Consider the following 19,930-nt stretch of genomic DNA (forward strand, 5'->3'; position numbering starts at 1 on the left):
TTCTGAACAATTCTTGATCTGAAGATGTATAAGGGTGGTAATATTAAGTGTACTAATGATAAGATCTTTTCTTTGGCAGTTTTTTTTGAGGGTGTTGTGGTGAAAAGAGTGCGGTCAGAATTAGGATGGTAGAGAAGTTACTCTATTTTGTTTACCCTTTAATAAGAGTGGTCTTGTTAAGGACTTGAAATGCTTTTCCCTATGTGAAGTACAGTGAGCTTTGCTAAAAACTATTAATACTTTGTATGATTGCTTTTATTTCTAGCGGATTTTGGAGTATCAGCTAAAAACACAAGGACAATTCAAAGAAGAGATTCCTTTATTGGCACACCATATTGGTATGTATTCAGCTTTATGGATTTATAGTATTGTGTCAGAAGCTCTTATCACCTATTATCACTCATTAATTTTGCTCACATAATTGATTATACTGTCTATCTTTTATGTGGCTTGCAATTGTTATTCTTATATTAAACATCTTAACTTTTCAATTCTCTGTCTTGATAGGATGGCTCCTGAAGTAGTCATGTGTGAAACATCTAAGGACAGACCCTATGACTACAAAGCTGATGTCTGGTCCCTGGGTATCACTTTAATAGAAATGGCTGAGATAGAACCACCTCATCATGAATTAAATCCAATGCGAGTGCTGCTAAAAATAGCAAAATCAGAGCCCCCTACCTTAGCACAGCCATCAAAATGGTAAAATACTCTAAATGAAGCCTTTTACAAAGCAAAACTTGATGTTTTATTCTCCCAGCTTCTCAAGGGTATTTAAGTTTAGTTACATGGTACAAAGTTTAGTTACATGGTATTTAAGTTTAGTTACATGGTACTGTATGAGTAGAAGACTGATTTTTGGTAGGTTTTTTTTTTTTTTTTAAGACTTAAGAACCACACAAACTCTTATAACTAACTTTTCCATAAATTTGAAAGTAACAGTGATTTGAGGTCCACATGAAGCAACTGTATATAATATAGTATTTTTTTTTAAGATTTTATTTATTTATTTGACAGGGAAACATAGCAAGAGAGGGAACACATGCAGGGGGAGTGCGCCTCGAGAGGGAGAAGCAAGCTTCCTGCTCAGCAGGAAGCCCAGCTGTGGGGCTCATCCTAGGACCCTGGGATTATGACCTGAGCCAAAGGCAGACGCTTAACAACTGAGCCACCCAGGCACTCCTATAATACAGTATTTTCTATACTGTAAGAAAGTGAGGAATATATGTGGTTAATTTATATTTGTGGAATTTAATAGAAGAGTTTCTGTGATTTTTGGCATACTTGGGAATATGTGACTATATCATAATGTCTGAAACTATGACTCTACATACATATATATTTAATTTTATATTTATAAATGATATCTTAATATTCATCTTAAATATTATTATGAAATCTTAGTATTCTCATTAACCAGTTTTATTATGTTGAATAGTATTACATACATTAAAAAACACAACTGTAACTTACCAGAGTTTTGTTTGATTTTAATAACAAGAAAATAAAACAATATCATTGTTAAAATTTTATTTTGAAGGTCTTCAAATTTTAAAGACTTTCTAAAGAAATGCTTGGAAAAGAATGTGGATTCCAGGTGGACTACATCTCAGCTACTGCAGGTAAGAGAAGAGAAATATGATGACAGTGATCATGTCATTGTTTTAACATCTTGTTATGAAGAATACAATTCCAGATTCATTCAGTGTATTTTCTTTTCACTCAAGTTTCCCTGTGGAAGATTGGAATACATTGTAGTAGTAAACATTTGCTCTACAAACATATGTGCTGCCATTACCAAAAGACATTTAGCTTACAAGTCATTCCTTTTGTGCTTTTTTGATTAAGTTTAATTGTATTTTTTTTTATTCTGTTAGTTATTTCCATTTTGTTAGTTATTTCCACTTTGTCTCTCCAGTTTCTAGAAAGCAAGCCCCTTGGGGGCAGGGGTAATGAGCTAATTAATTTTTTTTTATATCTCTTACAGTGAGGATAAATATTCAATAATATTTGACTGTTAAGTTTTTAAAATATGTTGTTAAAGTGATTGAATCAGTTTGTTTTATAGGAGGACCTATTTGTAATATCTGAAATAGAAACTTGTTAAATAATATTACAGGTAGACAAACAGAATGACAAATCTTGAGGCTGTTACTGTTAGATTGAGTTACTTTTGCATCCTAGTATTTTAGGTTGATCTGTTTATCTCGGGGGGAAAAGCAGAAAAAATTGCCTTGCTTTGTGCAACAGGTACATCCCAAGAACACACTTTCTCTTATTATTTTATTACCCCCACTTTAGAAGGTCTTAGTCTGTGACAGGCACTATTAAGTGATGCTGAGTGTACAAAAATGAATAAAATGTCTTCTTACTCTGAAGAATATCAGAACTATGTCATAAAACCAGGTATATGCAGACCTTTTTTTTAAGATTATATTTATTTGAGAGAGAAAGGGCATGAGCAGATGGGAGGGAGGGGTAGAGGGAGGGGGAGAAGCAGGCCCTCTGCTGAGTGGAGAACCCAGTGCAGGACTGGATCTCAGGACCCTGGGATCATGACCTGAGCTGAAGGCAGATTCTTCTTTTTTTTTTTTTTTAAAGATTTTATTTATTTGACAGACAGAGATCACAAGTAGGCAGAGAGGCAGGCAGAGAGAGGAAGGGAAGCAGGCTCCCCGCTGAACAGAGAGCCCGATATGGGGCTCGATCCCAGGACCCTGGGATCACAACCTGAGCTGAAGGCAGAGGCTTTAACCCACTGAGCCACCCAGGCGCCCCCTGAAGGCAGATTCTTAACTGACTGAGCCACCCAGGTGCCCTTATTTGCAGACACTTTTAACAGAACTCTAAAGCTTTTTGTAATTCTTTTATTGAGGCTTTTTCTAAGATTTATATATATTGTTACTTTTTTAAGAGCTAAAAATGTATCCATTTGAAACTTGCTTTAAAATTTAATTTAGATTATAAATTTCAAACATAAAAAAGTACATGTACCCAGATATGTTATCATTTTTGACATATTTCCTTCAGATTCTTTTAAGAAAGTACATAGTTGCAGGCAGCCCTATTACTACTCAATCCCCTTCTCCTCCTTCCTTGCCCAGATGCAACATTATCTTAAGTTGTTTATATTTTTGTTATCCACGTATTTATATTTTTACCACGTTAATGATATGTGTATTATGTGTCTGAAATTTTATAAGTATTTCAGCTGTTATTAAGTATGCTCTTCTTAATGCTTGAACAGCATCCCTTTGTTACGGTTGATTCCAACAAACCAATTCGAGAGCTGATTGCAGAGGCAAAGGCTGAAGTAACAGAAGAAGTTGAAGATGGCAAAGAGGAAGATGATGATGAGGAAACAGAAAACTCTTTGGTCAGTATTTAGAAATGAAATGTTATTTAGGTCATATTTAAAGTTAGGTTTTGAGGTGTAATTGCACCTGTGTCTAAAGATTAATTGATAGGTAGCAGTACAAAACCTTTAATTTTAGGGGTGAGGATTAACAAGTTTGCCTTTTGCTACCCATTTTTGTCATATTTATTTGAAGATTTGTTAGTTCTTTAAATTATTTTTATAGCTTCATCAAATTTTAATTAAGATATTAAATCATTATGTATTGTTTAAATCCTATATCTATATACAAAATATATGTTGTTTTGGACTCCATCTTGAAGTTCTGTTTTAACACTAAAAATGTATAAAATCTTTTTTAGCCAATACCTGCAAGTAAGCGTGCCTCATCTGACCTCAGTATTGCCAGCTCTGAAGAAGATAAACTTTCACAAAATGCTTGTATTTTGGAATCTGTCTCAGAAAAAACAGAACGTAATGCTTATGAAGATAAATTTAACAGCAAAGTTCTTAATGAAAATCTTACTACTGATGAACCTGAGAAAGCTGCACAGGGTGTTAATGAACATATTAATGATACTCACTTAGAAGCTATGGCTGAACTTCATAATAGAACAACAGTAATCGAGGAAAATGGAAGAGAGAAGAGACCCAAGCTTGAAAATTTGCCTGACACAGAAGACCAAGGAATAGTGGACATTAATTCAGTCAGTGAAGGAAAAGAGAATAACATAACTTTAGAAACAGATACTGAACAGAATCTGAAACCTGAAGAAGAAAGGGATCAGGAAAAACAACAGATATTTGAAAATAAGATTATGAAATCTGAAGAAACTAAAGATACTGCTATTCAGACAATGGATTTAGTTTCTCAAGAGACCGGAGAAAAAGAGGCAGACATTCAGCCAGTTGAAAATGAAGTCACATTTACAAAGGAAGACAGCCAAGAGGAATTGGGAAAAGATGACAAAATTCTAGAAGATGTGATCAGTGATACAAGCAATTTGATAGGAAGGAATGAGGCAGGAGATGTTGCTCAGAAGGCAGTTGAAAACAATGCTGAGGATGCTCAGGGTAATGATGGGAAAGAAGTGACTGAAGTAGACCAGAAATTAGTAAGTAAGCCCACAGAGGGTCCCGAGGCTGGTGTTACTGAGAAAGTTCCTATTAAAGATGTAGTGGAAACTAATGAGATAGATCAGAAATCTGTGGAAGGTAAAGATGAGGAACAGTTAATCAACAGTTTAGAGAACATAGTGAAGACCAGTGAGGAATCTGGGACAAATGAAGATGAGGAAATTACTGAGTCCAGTAGCGCTGAAGAAAGAAAGGTCAGACGTGCAGTAACTCCTACGGACCACAAGGCTTTAGGAAGTGAAACTCGGGATGCTCATGAAGCCACTGTTCAGATAGATACAGAGCAAAAAGCAATTCCATGTGAAGTGCCAATTAAAACAGAACCTCAAGTGACTCCGTCTTCACAGCCCAGTGAACTTCAGCCTGTTCCAATACCGAGTATTAATATCAACTCTGAAGATGCAGAAAATAAAGGGGAAATAGGTGCTTTATCAAAAACTGAAACCATGCTGGTTCCAGAATCTGAAAATCAAAAGGAAAATGATACTGATTCAGGCACTGGTTCCACTACTGATAATAGCAGCATTGACTTGAATTTATCCATCTCCAGCTTCCTAAGCAAAACTAAAGACAGTGGATCAATATCTTTGCAGGTAAGTATATGTGGGTCCTTCTTTGGGTTTTTCATCATTTTGGCAATTTACAGTTTAGGTGAAACAGACATTTTGAAAATAAAACAGCACTAAATCAGTGTAGTACCAACCCTGTAAAACTCTTAAGGCCTCTGAAGGCAATCAACTAAAAAGAATGAAGGAGAGAGATGCTGGATGTAATCTTTTAATTTTTATACATATTTTTGCCAACCTGATGTAAACAGTAGAAGTTACTTGGTGTGGTTGAGTTCTCTTATTGCACATATTTAGATATATTTTAGGAAGAATCCTTAATCTATGAAAGAATTGAGGAAAGAATGATCACTTTTTAAGCACATTTAGAGTGTAACAGTCCTTGATTTACCAGTGGCCCATACATTGTTGCCTCCTCTGTCACAGTTATCACTACTGCTGTGAGAACCACTATGATAAAACAAATGAAAAGTCAAAAACTAAAATGCAGAACACTTAGAGCTTTTAGAGCCATTCTCCAGTCTTAGTGTGCTTAAGAATTACCAGGGGTGTATATGATTTAGGGATATTAATTAGACTTAATGGTGTTAAATGGTGATCATTTACCAATACATGCAAATGTTGAATTGTTATGTTGTACACCTGAAACTGATATACTATTTATTATATGTCAAGTATACTCAACATGAATAAATTATTTTAAAAATGAGTTTCAAGGGGAGCTATGTGGAGGTCTGGGGTAGGGCCCAAGAATCATTATTTGTAACAGAAGATCCATGGAATTCTGATATAGGTGAGCCATAGACTACTTAAATAACTCTGGGTTGACAGCAGAAGAGAAGACTGTACAAAGCAGGAAGAACTTAGGAAACTGACCCTAGAGGCTCCAGGGCGTGACTGATGAGTCTGCCTCTCTGCACCAAATTATTACACTTATTACCTAGATTGTTTTCAGTTAAATTCCGTTAATTTGAACTGAATAACCTTTTTTAAAAATTCAAATACTTTTTTTGAGAATTAAGGTGATATTAATTATAGATACTTGAGTAGGGACTGAAGAAAATAGGATGTTTGGATTTACAGGGTGGCATACCCACTTGAGGTTTTAGGGGAAGCCTGGCTAGATAGGATTCCATAGTCCAGGGCTTAGGAAGAGAAGCATGAGTATACTGGCAGCCTGGAGAGTTGAACACTAAGAGATTGCAGAAAGATGATTGGAAAGTGCTAGAGACAAACTAAAATCCTAAGGCATTTTGAATTTAAGTACTTTCATATTCTCCTTTTGCTCCTTCTGCTTTCAGATCCTTCCCCCATTTCAAAATTATTTGCTCTCAGTATTTATATATATGCCAACTATCTTTTTTGGAATGTTATTCTTCTGTTATTTCTATTTGGATTTAAAAAGCATTTGGATACCAACTGAGGAATGGAATTTGGTCTTGATAGAGAATTGTAGGCAATAACTCAGGCAGTAGAAGCGTTATCTTTCTAGTAACTCTAAAATCACATGTTCATCTCTGTTTCTGAGATGGAGGAGAGCTGTTGATATTATTGTTGCTGATGAAATGGATTTTGATTACAAGTCCTGGCAGTGTGTAAAAATTACCTGGGGAGTCTTTCTAGAATGCAAATTCTCACCACCCTGTTGATTGAGGTTCTTTAAGGGATGAGCCCCAGGCATTTTAAGTGTTTTTTCAGTGATTCTAAAACTGAAAAGTAGAGGTATCTGAGAACTTAAGGTCAAAAGAGGAAGAAAAATGATTAACATGTAAAAGTTAGCTAATTAGTCATTTATGTGAATTGTTTTTTACCACCTGTGTCTAATTACAGTGTGGTGTCATAAAAATTATACATTCACAGCTCTGTGTTGTGTTTTGTTGAGGAGAAAATGTTTTCTGTCTCCAGTATTTTCCATATAAAGCCTAACTAAAATAAAATCTCACTCAGGAAACAAGAAGACAAAAGAAAACATTGAAGAAAACACGGAAATTTGTTGTTGATGGTGTAGAAGTGAGTGTAACAACGTCAAAGATAGTTACGGATAGTGATTCCAAAACTGAAGAGTTGAGGTTTCTTAGGTGAGTAGAGAACATAATTAAAACTGGTTTTATGACTTCCTTTCAGTCTCTGCAAAGGGTGAAGAAGTAGAGAAACAGGAGTTAAGTCTTGGCTAATTTTGAATTATTCTTATTACTTTAGCATTTGAAAATATTGTTAAAGTTTTTTTTTTTTAAGCATTACTTCAAAGGTATAATTTTTGCTATCTTCCCCATTATTGCTGTTAAATTTTATCAGACGTCAGGAACTTCGGGAGTTGAGATTCCTTCAAAAAGAAGAGCAGAGAGCCCAACAACAGCTCAATAGCAAGCTACAACAACAGCGAGAACAAATTTTCCGGCGCTTTGAGCAAGAAATGATGGTAAAGTCTTAGATTTTGTACCATTTTGTTAATACTGAAATTTAGTGCTTTAAAAAAACCCCACTTTTAGAACTTGTTCTTTGATTATGAGATTTTTCTCTGGCTTTGTTAGCATTTCTGGACTTTATCTCTTTGGTGTTCTAGTATGTTTTTTTTCCTTTTGCATGAAAGGATCTTCTATCTCGTCTTCCTGTCACTGACTTAACAGTGTGATGGGTGTCTTCCAGTTTTCTTTGCTTAAAATTTATCATGAAAACTGGAATCATAAAGCCAGTGGATGGTCTAGAAAGTTCTTAGGTGTGCCTATTTCTGCATAGTTTTTCAGTGTTAAAATTTGACCTCTCAGACTTAGGAACCAAGATTTTAAGGCAGTCTAGAATAGTTTTCCTCAAGCCTGTCTGGGTATTAGAACTACTTGGGGCTTGTTCAAACACACTTACTTCTCTACTTCTACAGTTAAGCTTCCATATCCTTATTCACAACTCCTAGAGAAATTGGTGCTGATTAGCCAAGGGTAATTGTCCTGGAGTCTTTCAATTTTTACCTTGTTTCCAAACTTGGAAAAGAAATAAGTAGTGTGTTAAAAAAATTTGGTAATTTATTGAAACATCTATCTTAATGAAGGTTTTAAATAATAGTTCTTTTGCTGTTCTTATAAGTAGTAAGGATTGTTTTCTGTGAAATATGGCATTGTTGATTATATTTGTTGAATCATACCTGAGAATTCTTTTTCTTTTTTTTAAAGATTTTATTTATTTATTTTACAGTTAGAGATCACAAGCAGGCAGAGAGAGAGAGAGAGAGGGGAGGAAGCAGGCCCCCTGCTGAGCAGAGAGGCCGATGCAGGGCTCGATCCCAGAACCCTGGGATCATGATCTGAGCCAAAGGTAGAGGCTTTAACCCACTGAGCCACCGAGGCGCCCCCATACCTGACAATTCTTAAGAAAATAATGAACTTTTATTCTCATTGACTATTGTTATAGTACTCAATATTCTTTTTTTTTTTTTAAGACTTTATTTATTTATTTGACAGAGATCACAAGTAGGCAGAGAGGCAGGCAGAGAAAGGGGAAAGCAGGCTCCCTGCTGAGCAGAGAGCCGATGCAGGGCTCGATCCCAGGACCCTGAGATCATAACCTAAGCTGAAGGCAGAGGCTTAACCCACTGAGCCACCCAGGCTCCCAGTACTCAATATTCTATTTTCAAGAACCTTATAAAAATTATACCTCTTTTCCCCCACAGTATTTTCTAAAATGTTTTGCTTTTTACTTATTTTTTTCTTTTATTTTTAGTTTTTAGAGCTGGGGGGAGGGGCAGGGGGAGAGGGAGAAAGAATCTTAAGCAGGCACCATGCCCAGCCTGGAGCTTATTGTGGAGCTTGATTTCACAACTCGGAGTTTGTGTCTGTGCCGAAATCAAGAGTCAGATGGTTAATAGCCTCCCAGGAGCCCCTTTACTTGTTTTTTAAATAGTCTTTACAAATATTAAACTCTACCTATATCCAAAATTATTAGATAAGCAGGAATCTTTTATTGAAAGAGCAGATTTATAATTTCAAAAGATTTGTCTCAGTGAAATAGGATGTTTAAGATTCTTAATGGGGGGGCACCCAGGTGGCTCAGTTGGTTAAGCGGCTGCCTTTGGCTCTGGTCATGATTCCAGGGTCCTGGGATCGAGCCCCGCATCAGGCTCCCTGCTCAGCAGAGAGCCTGCTTCTCTCTCTCCTCCTCTCCCTGCCACTCTGCTTACTTATGCTCTCTCTCTAGCTCTCTGTCAAATAAACAAATAAAATATTTTAAAAAAAGATTCTTAATGGGGGCAGGCTCCTGTGTAGCTCAGTCAGCTAAGTGTTTGCCTTCAGTTCAGGTCATGTTCTCAGGGTCTTGGGATTGAGCCCCTCGTTGGGCTTCCCACTCAGTGGGGAGTCTGCTTCTTCGTGTCTTCCTCCCCTGCTTGTGCTCTTGCGCACGCTCTGTCTCTCACAAATAAATCAATAAAATCTTAAAAAAAAAATCTTAAGACTAAATCTTAATATGACAAATAATGGTACATTATTAAAATAAACTTTGGATAATACCTTTGATTTATCAAACATTTATTGGATAAATGTTGAAATTTTTCTGACTTTAGTACTTTATAGCAACTGGATGTTCTTCTGGATGGTTTAAAAATTTTAAACATTCTACTTCTTGTATAATATACAAAAGTATTTTCTGCGTTAGAAAAAACCGAAATGCTCATTTTTTTTTTTTAAGATTTTTATTTATTTGAGAGAAGAGCGATAGCGCATGCATGCATGAGTTGGGGGGCAGAGGGAGAGGGAGATGCAGACTCCCCGCTGAGCAGGGAGCCTGATGTGGGGCTTGATCCTGGACCTGGGATCATGACCTGAGCTGAAGGCAGATGCTTAGCCCACTGAGCCACCCAGGCACCCGAGAATTCTTACCTTTTAAAAAAATCCCTTTACATGTTTTAGCACATTCAGCTTTTTCAATATTGCAAAGGTTCTGTGTCACATCACTAAATTTTCTCTTTAAATTTTATTAACATGTAATGTATTATTTGTTTCAGGGGTACAGGTCTGTGATTCATCAGTCATACACAATTCATAGCACTCACCAGAGCACATACCCTCCCCACTGATCATCATCCAGCCACCCCATCCCTCCTACCCCCTTTCCCTCCAACAATCCTCAGTTTGTTTCCTGAGATTAAGAGTCTCCTATGGTTTGTCTCCTTCTCTGGTTTCGTCTTACTTCATTTTCCCCTCCCTTTCCCTATGATTCTCTGTCTTGTTTCTCAAATTCCTCATTTCAGTGAGATCATATGATAGTTGTCTTTCTCCGATTGACTTATTTCACTTAGCATAATACCTTCTAGTTCCATCCACATCGTTGCAAATCGTTGCAGATGGCAAGATTTCAGGGTTTTTTGATGGCTGCATAATAGTCCATTGTGTATACATACCACATGTTCTTTATCCATTGATCTGTTAAATTTCATCACTAAATTTAAATGCTGGGTATGTACTCTTAGTAAACATCGTCATTATAATGAGTTTAATATGAATGATAGAAAAGTTAAATGATCTCGAGCAACATTGTTTTACAGAGCAAAAAGCGACAATATGATCAAGAAATTGAGAATCTAGAAAAACAGCAGAAACAAACTATTGAACGTTTAGAACAAGAGCACACAAATCGCTTACGAGATGAAGCCAAGCGCATTAAAGGAGAACAGGAGAAAGAGTTGTCTAAATTTCAGAATATGTTAAAGAACCGAAAGAAGGAGGTAAGTGTAACTACTGCTTTTAATTACGAAAGCTGTTTTTTTTTAATGTACACTTAAGACTACAGAATTAGGAATGATACTTGAGAGTTAAATAGTAGTCATTCATTCTTTATTTTGGTCTTCCCAACAATTATATAGGGTTGTAGGAAGGTGAGCTGTTATCCCATTTTACTGTCAAGAATACTGGAGTAGAAGAAGTTTTTAATGGTCTGTTCAAGTTCACAAACTACCATTAAATGTCCAGCTAAACCTTGAACCAAGTCTTCAAATTAAGTCTAGTTCATTTTCCTTTCAGTCTGTCATTTTTCCTTTATTAATGTAATAGTAGAAATTGTTCTTTCAAGAAAACAGTAGAAAATAGTAGAAATTGGTTCTTTCAAGAAAACTTACTATGTTGTGTTTCCAGGTGGCAACAATAATTCATCTTATCATTTATTTGTAATATTTAATTCATACTTAAAGACTTTTTCTTGAAGAATTTTTTTTTCTTGGTTACCATTGTGCCAAAACAAAAGCTGAGTACCACTGAAATTTGAAATTATAAGTCCATCAAATTGAGAGATACTTTAAGAATCACATATGGAAAATATCTGTGTAAAGTCGTTTCTTTATAGTGAATTATTAAATTTTTCCTGAAACTGTTCCATATTGTTAAAGAGTCTGTGCTGTTATTTACTATGAAAGATGGTCACTGATTCAGAAAAAAGATTTATATATTGTATTAATGTCTTTTTCTTCCCCAAATTAAAAGAGTTTTACCTATTAGTAAATGTGATTTTATGATTTATCCTATACTAATACACTAGAGGTGTGGGGGAAGAATTTACCTTTTCATGATAGAAAAGACCCCAGGGATAATAATTATGATTTAGTTCTATTAGGATTGGAATAAAAATCTCAGCCAAACCTGTAAATGCATATTCACTTTTGTTGTACTTCTAAAATACTAAGGTTCATTGAGATTTAATTATGCATAAAACTGAATATAATATTGAGGATCTACTTTTAAAAGCATAGAATCTAATATTAATATTATGCATTCTGTAATTTCTTTAGGTAAATAATGAAATGGTATATAATTTTATTTGAAGTAGCTACCATTTCTAAAAATAAGTTTTCTTACCGCTTAGTATTTTATGTAGGTTTCTCTATAGTCCATGATGTATGACTTGACTGAGGCTCCGTGTCAGTTTTCTTGAAACTATGAATAGTTTTTATTGAGAGGTTATTTTTTAATACCAGATTAAATTTTTAAAAATGTATAGTTAAATATATGGCTGTAGTTATTTCCTCTGTTTTGGGTTTGGAGATTTTTAGCTGGTGAACATGTTTGAGATCATGATATGCATATTTTAAATAATTATATTAATGTATTTTCTTCCTTATCGCTAATTTCTTGCATTTGGGGAGTCTCTTCCTTTTAATGGTGATTTGGTTTCATGAGGGATTACTGATGGGGAATTTTAAATACACTCTTTTCAATCAAAATCCGTCTCTTTCATAGACCATCAGTAGCATGTGGTGATTTGGAATCTGATTGCTTTTGGTGCTTCTACTTGGATAAACACATGATTGTTTTTCATAGTTGGGTTACAGGTCTGTTGTTAGGTGGAATACATATCTAGGATTTTGAAATGATTAAAGAAGGAACTTTAAATTATACTTCATCTTATAATATATTTTACCTGGTGTAATAAATCATAGCATACTAAACTCTTATTTTGTGAGTGCTTATAATACTGACATTGACAACTAAGTCTGGCTTAAATTGTCAGCAAAGGAGAATATTATTCTAATCCAACAAAAAGTCATCAAATACGTTCATTTTTATTGCACCATGTATAAAATGGTGTGTTTTCTGAAAAAGGAAAACATAGTCCATTTATTTCTTCTTTTGTTTTTTGTTTTTTTGGACTCATTAAATGAATTTAATTTAGAGTTATTTCTTTGGTTTTATCAAGCCAGTTATGAAATTTTGCACTTTCATAAGTGGCATTAACTTTGCTTATTTTCAACATTTCAAATGATGTCAGTAGATATGTTTATAGTTTTATGATCTTCCAAGAAGGTCAGTTGAGTTTATCATCTTTAGTTCAGAATCAATGGTGCTGATAATCCTTTACTGAGTGTTTTGGATCTTTAAGAGAGAATAATATTTAGGGATAATTAAGTATCTGATTAACCTTTATGTGGTGTGATGGCCCTTTCTGCACTGAGATTAAGCATGTTCTATCCTTTCATTCTTTTTCACCGAACTAACACCTATGTTATTGCATGTTGAACTTTTTAACAGCTTTAATCTTTGACTTGTAGCTTGTCTGCTCACACAAATGCTTGCTGTGGAGAAAGTATTATTTCCCCACCTCCTGCATGCTTATACACTGTAGGTTATAAATGAAGTGGAGAAAGCACCCAAAGAGCTGAGAAAAGAGCTCATGAAACGCAGGAAAGAGGAGCTTGCACAAAGCCAGCATGCTCAGGTAACAGCAGCAGCTTAATGCTACTAAAAACAGAAAGCAGTATTATTCTCGCACCTCAGTAAACCATGGTTGAAAGGGCAAACTCCTGCTTTACTTATTATATGATGTTGACTTCTGCTCATACAAAGGTTCCCAGAGCATTCTTTATATAGAACTAAAATCACACTAATGGTGACATTTAAATGTTGCTAATAAGAAATTAAGTGGAATGTTTGAAAAGCTGACTCCAAATGAATTAAACAAGTGTTTTAATGTGTAATCCATTGTATTCTTATTATAATCATGATGGAAGCTTATATTTTTAAGTAGTTAGTATTTGCTAGCAGATTTTTATGACAAAATATAGAGGATTAGTGTACAGGCTTTGTGCATATGAAAAGAATGCCTCTTTAAAAGACCATTATTTTATAAAGTTGGAAGTTAAAAGAACAGGGTGAATGGTAATGTTAAATGGAGATCTGATATTTATTACTATTAAACTCAACAACATAATTTAAAACCAGATTTTGAATATTAAGTATGTTTTTCTTTTTGATTCAGAATTGAGCAGTTAAAATATATTGCCTGTATAAACTTGATTCTAGATTATGATAAGGCTGGGCCTACAAAGAAGGGTGAATTATTTACAAAATTAAACAAGATAGTATTTTAAACAGATTTTTTTAGAATTATCTCACATGACTCTATAAGGTCTTTTTTTACTAGGAATCGTTTTTTCTTTAAGTTTACGCTCAGCCTGGAAGCAAAGAGAGAAGTGAGGTCAATTTGTAGTTACATATCAGTTAAAGGAAGAAGAGATGTGGATTATATATTAATGACTGTTTTCCATTATCATTTTAATGTGGAATGTGGTTTTATGTGATTTAAAAAGTGTTTCCCAAACTTTTACAGACCTGTGAATAAAGATAGAAGAAACAAAAACCACCGGGGACCATAACAAATGGAATGACATTTAAAAATCTTCTCTTTTTGCCCAGAAGGATTTTTTTTTTTTTTTAAGATTTTTTAAATTTATTTGACAGACAGAGATCACAAGTAGGCAGAGAGGCAGGCAGAGAGAGAGGAGGAAGCAGGCTTCCCACCCAGCGGAGAGCCCGATGCGGGGCTCGATCCCAGGACCCTGGGATCATGACCTAAGCCGAAAGCAGAGGTTTTAACCCACTGAGCCATCCGGGTGCCCCAGATTTTTTTTTTTAAGATTTTATTTATTTATTTGACAGAGACAGCGAGAGAGGGGATGCAAGCAGGGTGAGTGGAAGAGGGAGAAGCAGGCTTCCCACTGAGCAGGGATCCTGATGTGGGGCTCCATCCCAGGACCCTGGGCTCATGACCTGAGCCTAAGGCTGATGCTTAATGACTGAGGCACCTACGTGCCCCCAGAAGGATATTTTTATTTTATTTTGAGAAGGGTATTTGAAACTGCTGTTTACTTGTCACCATCATTTTAAAAGAGGGAATATTTCAACACCATGAAAAATAAGGAAGATATTTTGGAATTTAAAATTTTAACAAAACTAGCCTATTTTAATAAATTTGATGCTTTAAAAAAATGTTTTTTTATTTGAGCCAGTGAAATATTTTGTCTTAGCTTAGTGTGGGAATTACTAGTTCAAGTAAGGGGTTCTTGGGAGGCTCAGTTGGTTAATCCTCTGCCTTTGGCTCAGGTCTTGATCCCAGGGTCCTGGGATTGAGCCCTGTGTTGGGCCCTCTGCTCAGCGGGGAGTCTGCTTCTCCCTCTCCCGCACTCTCTCTGTCAAATAAATAAAATCTTTTTTAAAAAAGTGATAATAGCAAGCACAGCATTTACTATGTGTCAAGCACTGTTCTGAGTACTTCACCTGCATGAACTTACTGAACGTCACAACATATGAGGTAGTTACTCTCACTACTCCTCTGTTTGGCAGGGGAGGAAATGAGAGCACATGTGAACCACCACACTGTACTGCGTCTCTTGTCTAAGCTGTTATTTCTGTGTCTAATCTAAACGCCTGTCAGCTTAGTCCAGTGGTCATTGGTCATGTGTGGGTAGCTGAAGAGGAAGTCCTTGCTTGCCACACATTTAATTTTGGATAATTTGGATTTCAAACAAGAACAATATGATTTTCCCTCCTATAGGAGTATAGACTTTTTAAATTCCAAAAGGTTAACATTTCAGATGCTAGAGTTGAAATTGAGAATTTGGTGTTGAAGGAGTTAGGCGATTCTTTGTTTACTAAACCTTTGTTGGTGATTTTTCATAAAATTTTGGACGCTAGCCTATGTTTTCAACTAAAGCTGAAAGCAATAGTGAAATTCTTTTTGTAAATTTAACGAAGAATTTAGCAATCTAACAAGTTTAAAAATATTTCCCCTTTGCTGCTGCTTTTCACGAAGGTGCTAAAACAATAACTTTTGCAGAGTCTATTTTAAATTTTCTTAGAATTTGTGAATCATAGTTATACAGTCATGGAACCAGGATGTATTTGATCATCTAGTTCAGTGGTTTTTAAACTACTCCCAGGAGCTCTTGAGTTTTGGAAGAAGCACCTCGAGGATCCTTCAAAAAGAGAGGACTGTGGAGCTCTGGATCCCTGCTTCCGCTTCGTGTAACACAGCACCGTTTCATCTGTTTCATACATTTTATGGTATATTTTTTAAAAGAGGATTTGACTGGTTTAAGAAACAACAATACACACTAGAGTTCAGAAACCACTGATCTAGTTCCAAACCTTCCTTTTACAGATGAGAAAGAGAACTGTCTGTTAAGTAAGTTGTTCTACACCTCCTGAAACTCAATATTTGTGTGATTATTCTTTCCATTTACAAAAAGTCATCAGCTGTGTTCTCACCTGGGAGGTGCATTGTATTCTAATCCACAGGGTGTTGCTCAGGTCATGATTCAGTCTTTTCAGTTGTCATCTTGTGCAGTCTTCAAGGCCCAGTTGCAGGACGTAAGTCCCACGTGTCTGTTGGAGGATGCCTTCTCTTGTTTTATCTGCTTTTTCTTCAGCTCACATGTGCCTTTTCATTGTTCGCTTCATTTGTTAAAATCTAGAAGACTGATAGATGATAATGTCAGTAATGACAATAATAGTAATAACCTGAAACAAACTTTATAGTGCAGTATTCCTCAAAGAGTTTCCACATTTGATTCTCACTGCCACCACCCTAATATAGGGATGGAGTGTATCCATTTTACAGATAAGGAAATCAAGGCACAGAAGACTAAGTGGTCTGTTTAAAGTCAGAAAAGACATTAATGGTAGAGCTGGAATTGGAACACTTATCATAGTGTTCATTTTTCTGTCTACCCTCACCACAAATTTTGAGATTTTCATCTTTTTCAAGAAATACCTTCCCAGTAGTATTTTATAAGCTTTGCACATGTGAGAAATTGAATGCTGTGAGTAGACTTTTATCTTTGTGTGAAGTGACATTTTGATTGCATTTATGCTTACATATATGTTTTAATTATGGATATGGTCAGAAAAGCCATATTAAAATTGGTGATTAAAGTTCCATTTAACTCTGGTTTTCGCTATTCAAATTGTCCGTAATGAATAGTGAGTTTCTGTTCTCCTTGCTGTAGTTTTAATTAAGTCTGGAATTCCAGGCTGTATTCTTTCTCACAGTTTCTATAGGGAAGTGACTAGCTCATTTAACTCTGTAATTTTTGTTTGTGATGTTTGATATACACAACTGGAGTAGATAGAATACAGCTTGATTTCAACCCCTCCCTTCCCCTCTCCTGAAATTAGACTTTTTCTTCTTTTTATTGGCAACTACTGGGCTCTATAGTTATCTAAAGGGTAGGCAAAACATTAATTTTTTTTTTAACAAGAGGGAGAAATTTTGAATTATGATCACTTTTCTGATCATTACCATTTTTAGCTTTTCTTTTGAGTTAGGATCAAATTCTGTACAAATAGCCCAATATATCATAACCCTTTCCTACAGTTTTCTAGAACCCAAAGTTGTACTTTTAATATTAATAGTTATCTGATTAATATGATAAAATTTCTTATCAGCATTTAAACTTGTACTTTGAAAGGGCGTTCATTTTAAAGTTTATGTGTTCATTCAGTTAAAATTATTTGTTACTTTTAGTGATCAATTCACATATTTTTTTTTTAAGGTAAATGTAATTTGTTCAATCTTTTTGGAATGTAAGATCCCTTTTCTTTTAGATCCTGAGAGGAATTTCTGATGAAAAATTCTAACATGAATATACTATACTTTTATTAGGAAATTTAGGAAATTTAATGAAATTTAGGAAATTTAATAAAAGCTCAATAATATTAAAATTTCATTTCATGGGGCGCCTGGGTGGCTCAGTCGTTAAGTGTCTGCCGTCAGCTCAGGTCATGATCCCAGGGTCCCGGGATCAAGCTCCACATCAGGCTCCCTGCTCCATGGGAAGCCTGTTCTCCCTCTCACACTCCCCCTGCTTGTGTTCCTTCTCTTCCTGTGTTTCTTTTTGTCCAAAAAAAAAAAAATCTAAAAAAATAAAAATAAAGTTTCATTTCTTTTGAGGTAATAAAAATATATGAATTAGTATGTGAGGGACCTGGACCTTTCAGGTAAATTTTAGCTTTTTTTTTTTAAGATTTTATTTATTTATTTGACAGAGAGAGAGAATAAGCAGGCAGAGTGGCTGGCAGAGGGAGAGGGAGAAGCAGGCCCAAGGCTGAGGCTTAATGACTGAGGCACCCAGATATCCCAAATTTTAGCCTTTTTTTTTTTTTTAAGATTTTATTTATTTATTTGACAGAGATCACAAGTAGGCAGAGAGGCAGGCAGAGAGAGAGGGGGAAGCAGGCTCCCCGCTGAGCAGAGAGCCCAATGTGGGGCTCGATCCCAGGACCCTGAGACCATGACCTGAGCCGAAGGCAGAGGCTTAACCCACTGAGCCACCTGGGCACCCCTCAAATTTTAGCTTTAATATAGAAAATTATTTGAGTCACCTGGCTGGCTTAGTTGAAAGAGCGTGTAACTCTTGATCTTGGGGTCGTGAATTTGAGCCCCACGTTAGCAGTAGAGATTACTTAAAATGAATAAATAAGTGAAGGAAAGAAAGAGAGCAAGAGAAAGAAAATTATTTGCACAGTATTCTTGGCTATGTAATCATCCAGATTCTGCTTAATTATTTAAGTCTGTGACTCTGTAAGGCAACTGGTGTCTTTGCTAACTCTTGTGACCAGAAGCGCTTGCATACATAGCCTATCTTACCTGTTAATCGTTGTTTTATCTTCTGGAGCAGTTCTAACCACAATGCTAATTCTGCCTCCTCCTATATAACAGTCTTAGCTTTTCTTTTCTCCTTATGTATTAGCTGTTTCAGGACATACTTTTGTAGTTCCTCCTTTCATTCATTGTATGTCATGCTTTCCAGACCCTGTATCCTACCTTTCAGTTTTCTGTGGTTTACGTTTGAACTTTTGAAAATGCAATAGCAGGGAAGGGACCCACTGCTCTCTGTATAGACAGTTGAAACCAATTTGTAACCACTAGAGTAGAAGCTCCTTAAAGGCAATATTGTCTTTTTTTAATTTTAGTAACCCCATAACTAGTACAGTGTCCAACATTTACTAAGTATTTAGTAAAGGTTTTCTTTGAACTGAACTCTCATCTTGCTTAATCTAGACATAACTATACTACAATAATATAACCAAGAATTGAATTGACGAGGAATTGCATTCACTTTTTTAGTGGCACTGGCTTATATTTACTCTTCTTAATTTTCACATAAATATTAGTTTGGCCCCATCTTAAACTTCTGCATTTGATTTGAGTCTACATGTAATGTTTATATCTAGAGTAATTAAATACTGAGCCCATTGTTTCTGTCTGCACAGATATATTTTAAAAGTCCTTTATGCAAATTAACGGTACAAGTGTTGAACAAAAAGAAAACCCTTTGATATAGCTACAGATTATATTTTTATTATACAAGTTTACATTTAGAAATTTTACAGGAACAATTAGAGGAGCAATGTAATTTTTATTATAGGTGATATTATAGGTGTTATTGTTGGGAAATGTAAAGCTTAAACAACTTTCTTTGTTATAATTGCTGAAAAGATAGGCATGGAGATTTTGCATCTCTTTAAGACTCAAAAGGCCTTATTCTAAATAGTTGAAATTAAATATTATGGCTATTTTTCTGTGATAAAGTGTTGTAGGTGACTGTAGTCTATTCACAGTTGTATTTTATAGAGGCAGTTCGTTAGTCTTTCTGCTAGTGTGTATTTGTAATTATGCTAAAGTACAAATTTTGACACAGATAAGAGAGCAGTATTTATTACTCTGTATGATTTTAACAGGACGTCACGAATGGTACAATCTAGTTCTTGCCTCCAAAGACATAGTAGTAAAGCAAACACCTTGAGGAACACTGCTAGACTCACTCCTCATGTATTGAAGACGAGGCTGGTAGTGATCCAGACTCTGTCAGACTCTGTCCAATGCATAAAGAATAGACCCACATGGATCTTGGGGTTTTATCTTCTCTAGGATGTGCAAGGGGAGGGATTTTCGGTGGAGCGCATCTTCAATCCTAGATTTCTAAATCCACACTCAAACTTATCAGAATATCCCTTTTCTAGTCACAGACTGCTGTAACTGCCAAGAGAGGGATGGAGAAGCTAACATTTACTGGCAAACCTTATGTTTCTTCGTTTTGGATAGTACTTCTTCCTTCTGT

General features: G+C 35.5%; 1 protein-coding gene across 2 annotated transcripts in view; it reads left to right on the top strand.

Moving 5' to 3' along the window:
- SLK (STE20 like kinase) overlaps positions 1 to 19,930 on the top strand; it is a 63,920-nt gene that overhangs the window by 30,904 nt on the left and 13,086 nt on the right. The window contains exons 5-13 of one of the 2 annotated variants that reach the window (XM_044240448.1): positions 266 to 338; positions 508 to 702; positions 1,541 to 1,622; positions 3,248 to 3,376; positions 3,718 to 5,085; positions 7,006 to 7,136; positions 7,354 to 7,477; positions 10,589 to 10,768; positions 13,156 to 13,248. In XM_044240448.1, the coding sequence (XP_044096383.1) occupies positions 266 to 338; positions 508 to 702; positions 1,541 to 1,622; positions 3,248 to 3,376; positions 3,718 to 5,085; positions 7,006 to 7,136; positions 7,354 to 7,477; positions 10,589 to 10,768; positions 13,156 to 13,248 (2,375 nt within the window). The remainder of the gene's footprint in view (positions 1 to 265; positions 339 to 507; positions 703 to 1,540; positions 1,623 to 3,247; positions 3,377 to 3,717; positions 5,086 to 7,005; positions 7,137 to 7,353; positions 7,478 to 10,588; positions 10,769 to 13,155; positions 13,249 to 19,930) is intronic. The other variant, XM_044240449.1, reaches the window with a different exon arrangement.

The sequence above is a fragment of the Neovison vison genome, chromosome 2, assembly GCF_020171115.1.
Source record: "Neovison vison isolate M4711 chromosome 2, ASM_NN_V1, whole genome shotgun sequence".
Classification (NCBI taxonomy): Eukaryota; Metazoa; Chordata; class Mammalia; order Carnivora; family Mustelidae; genus Neogale; species Neogale vison.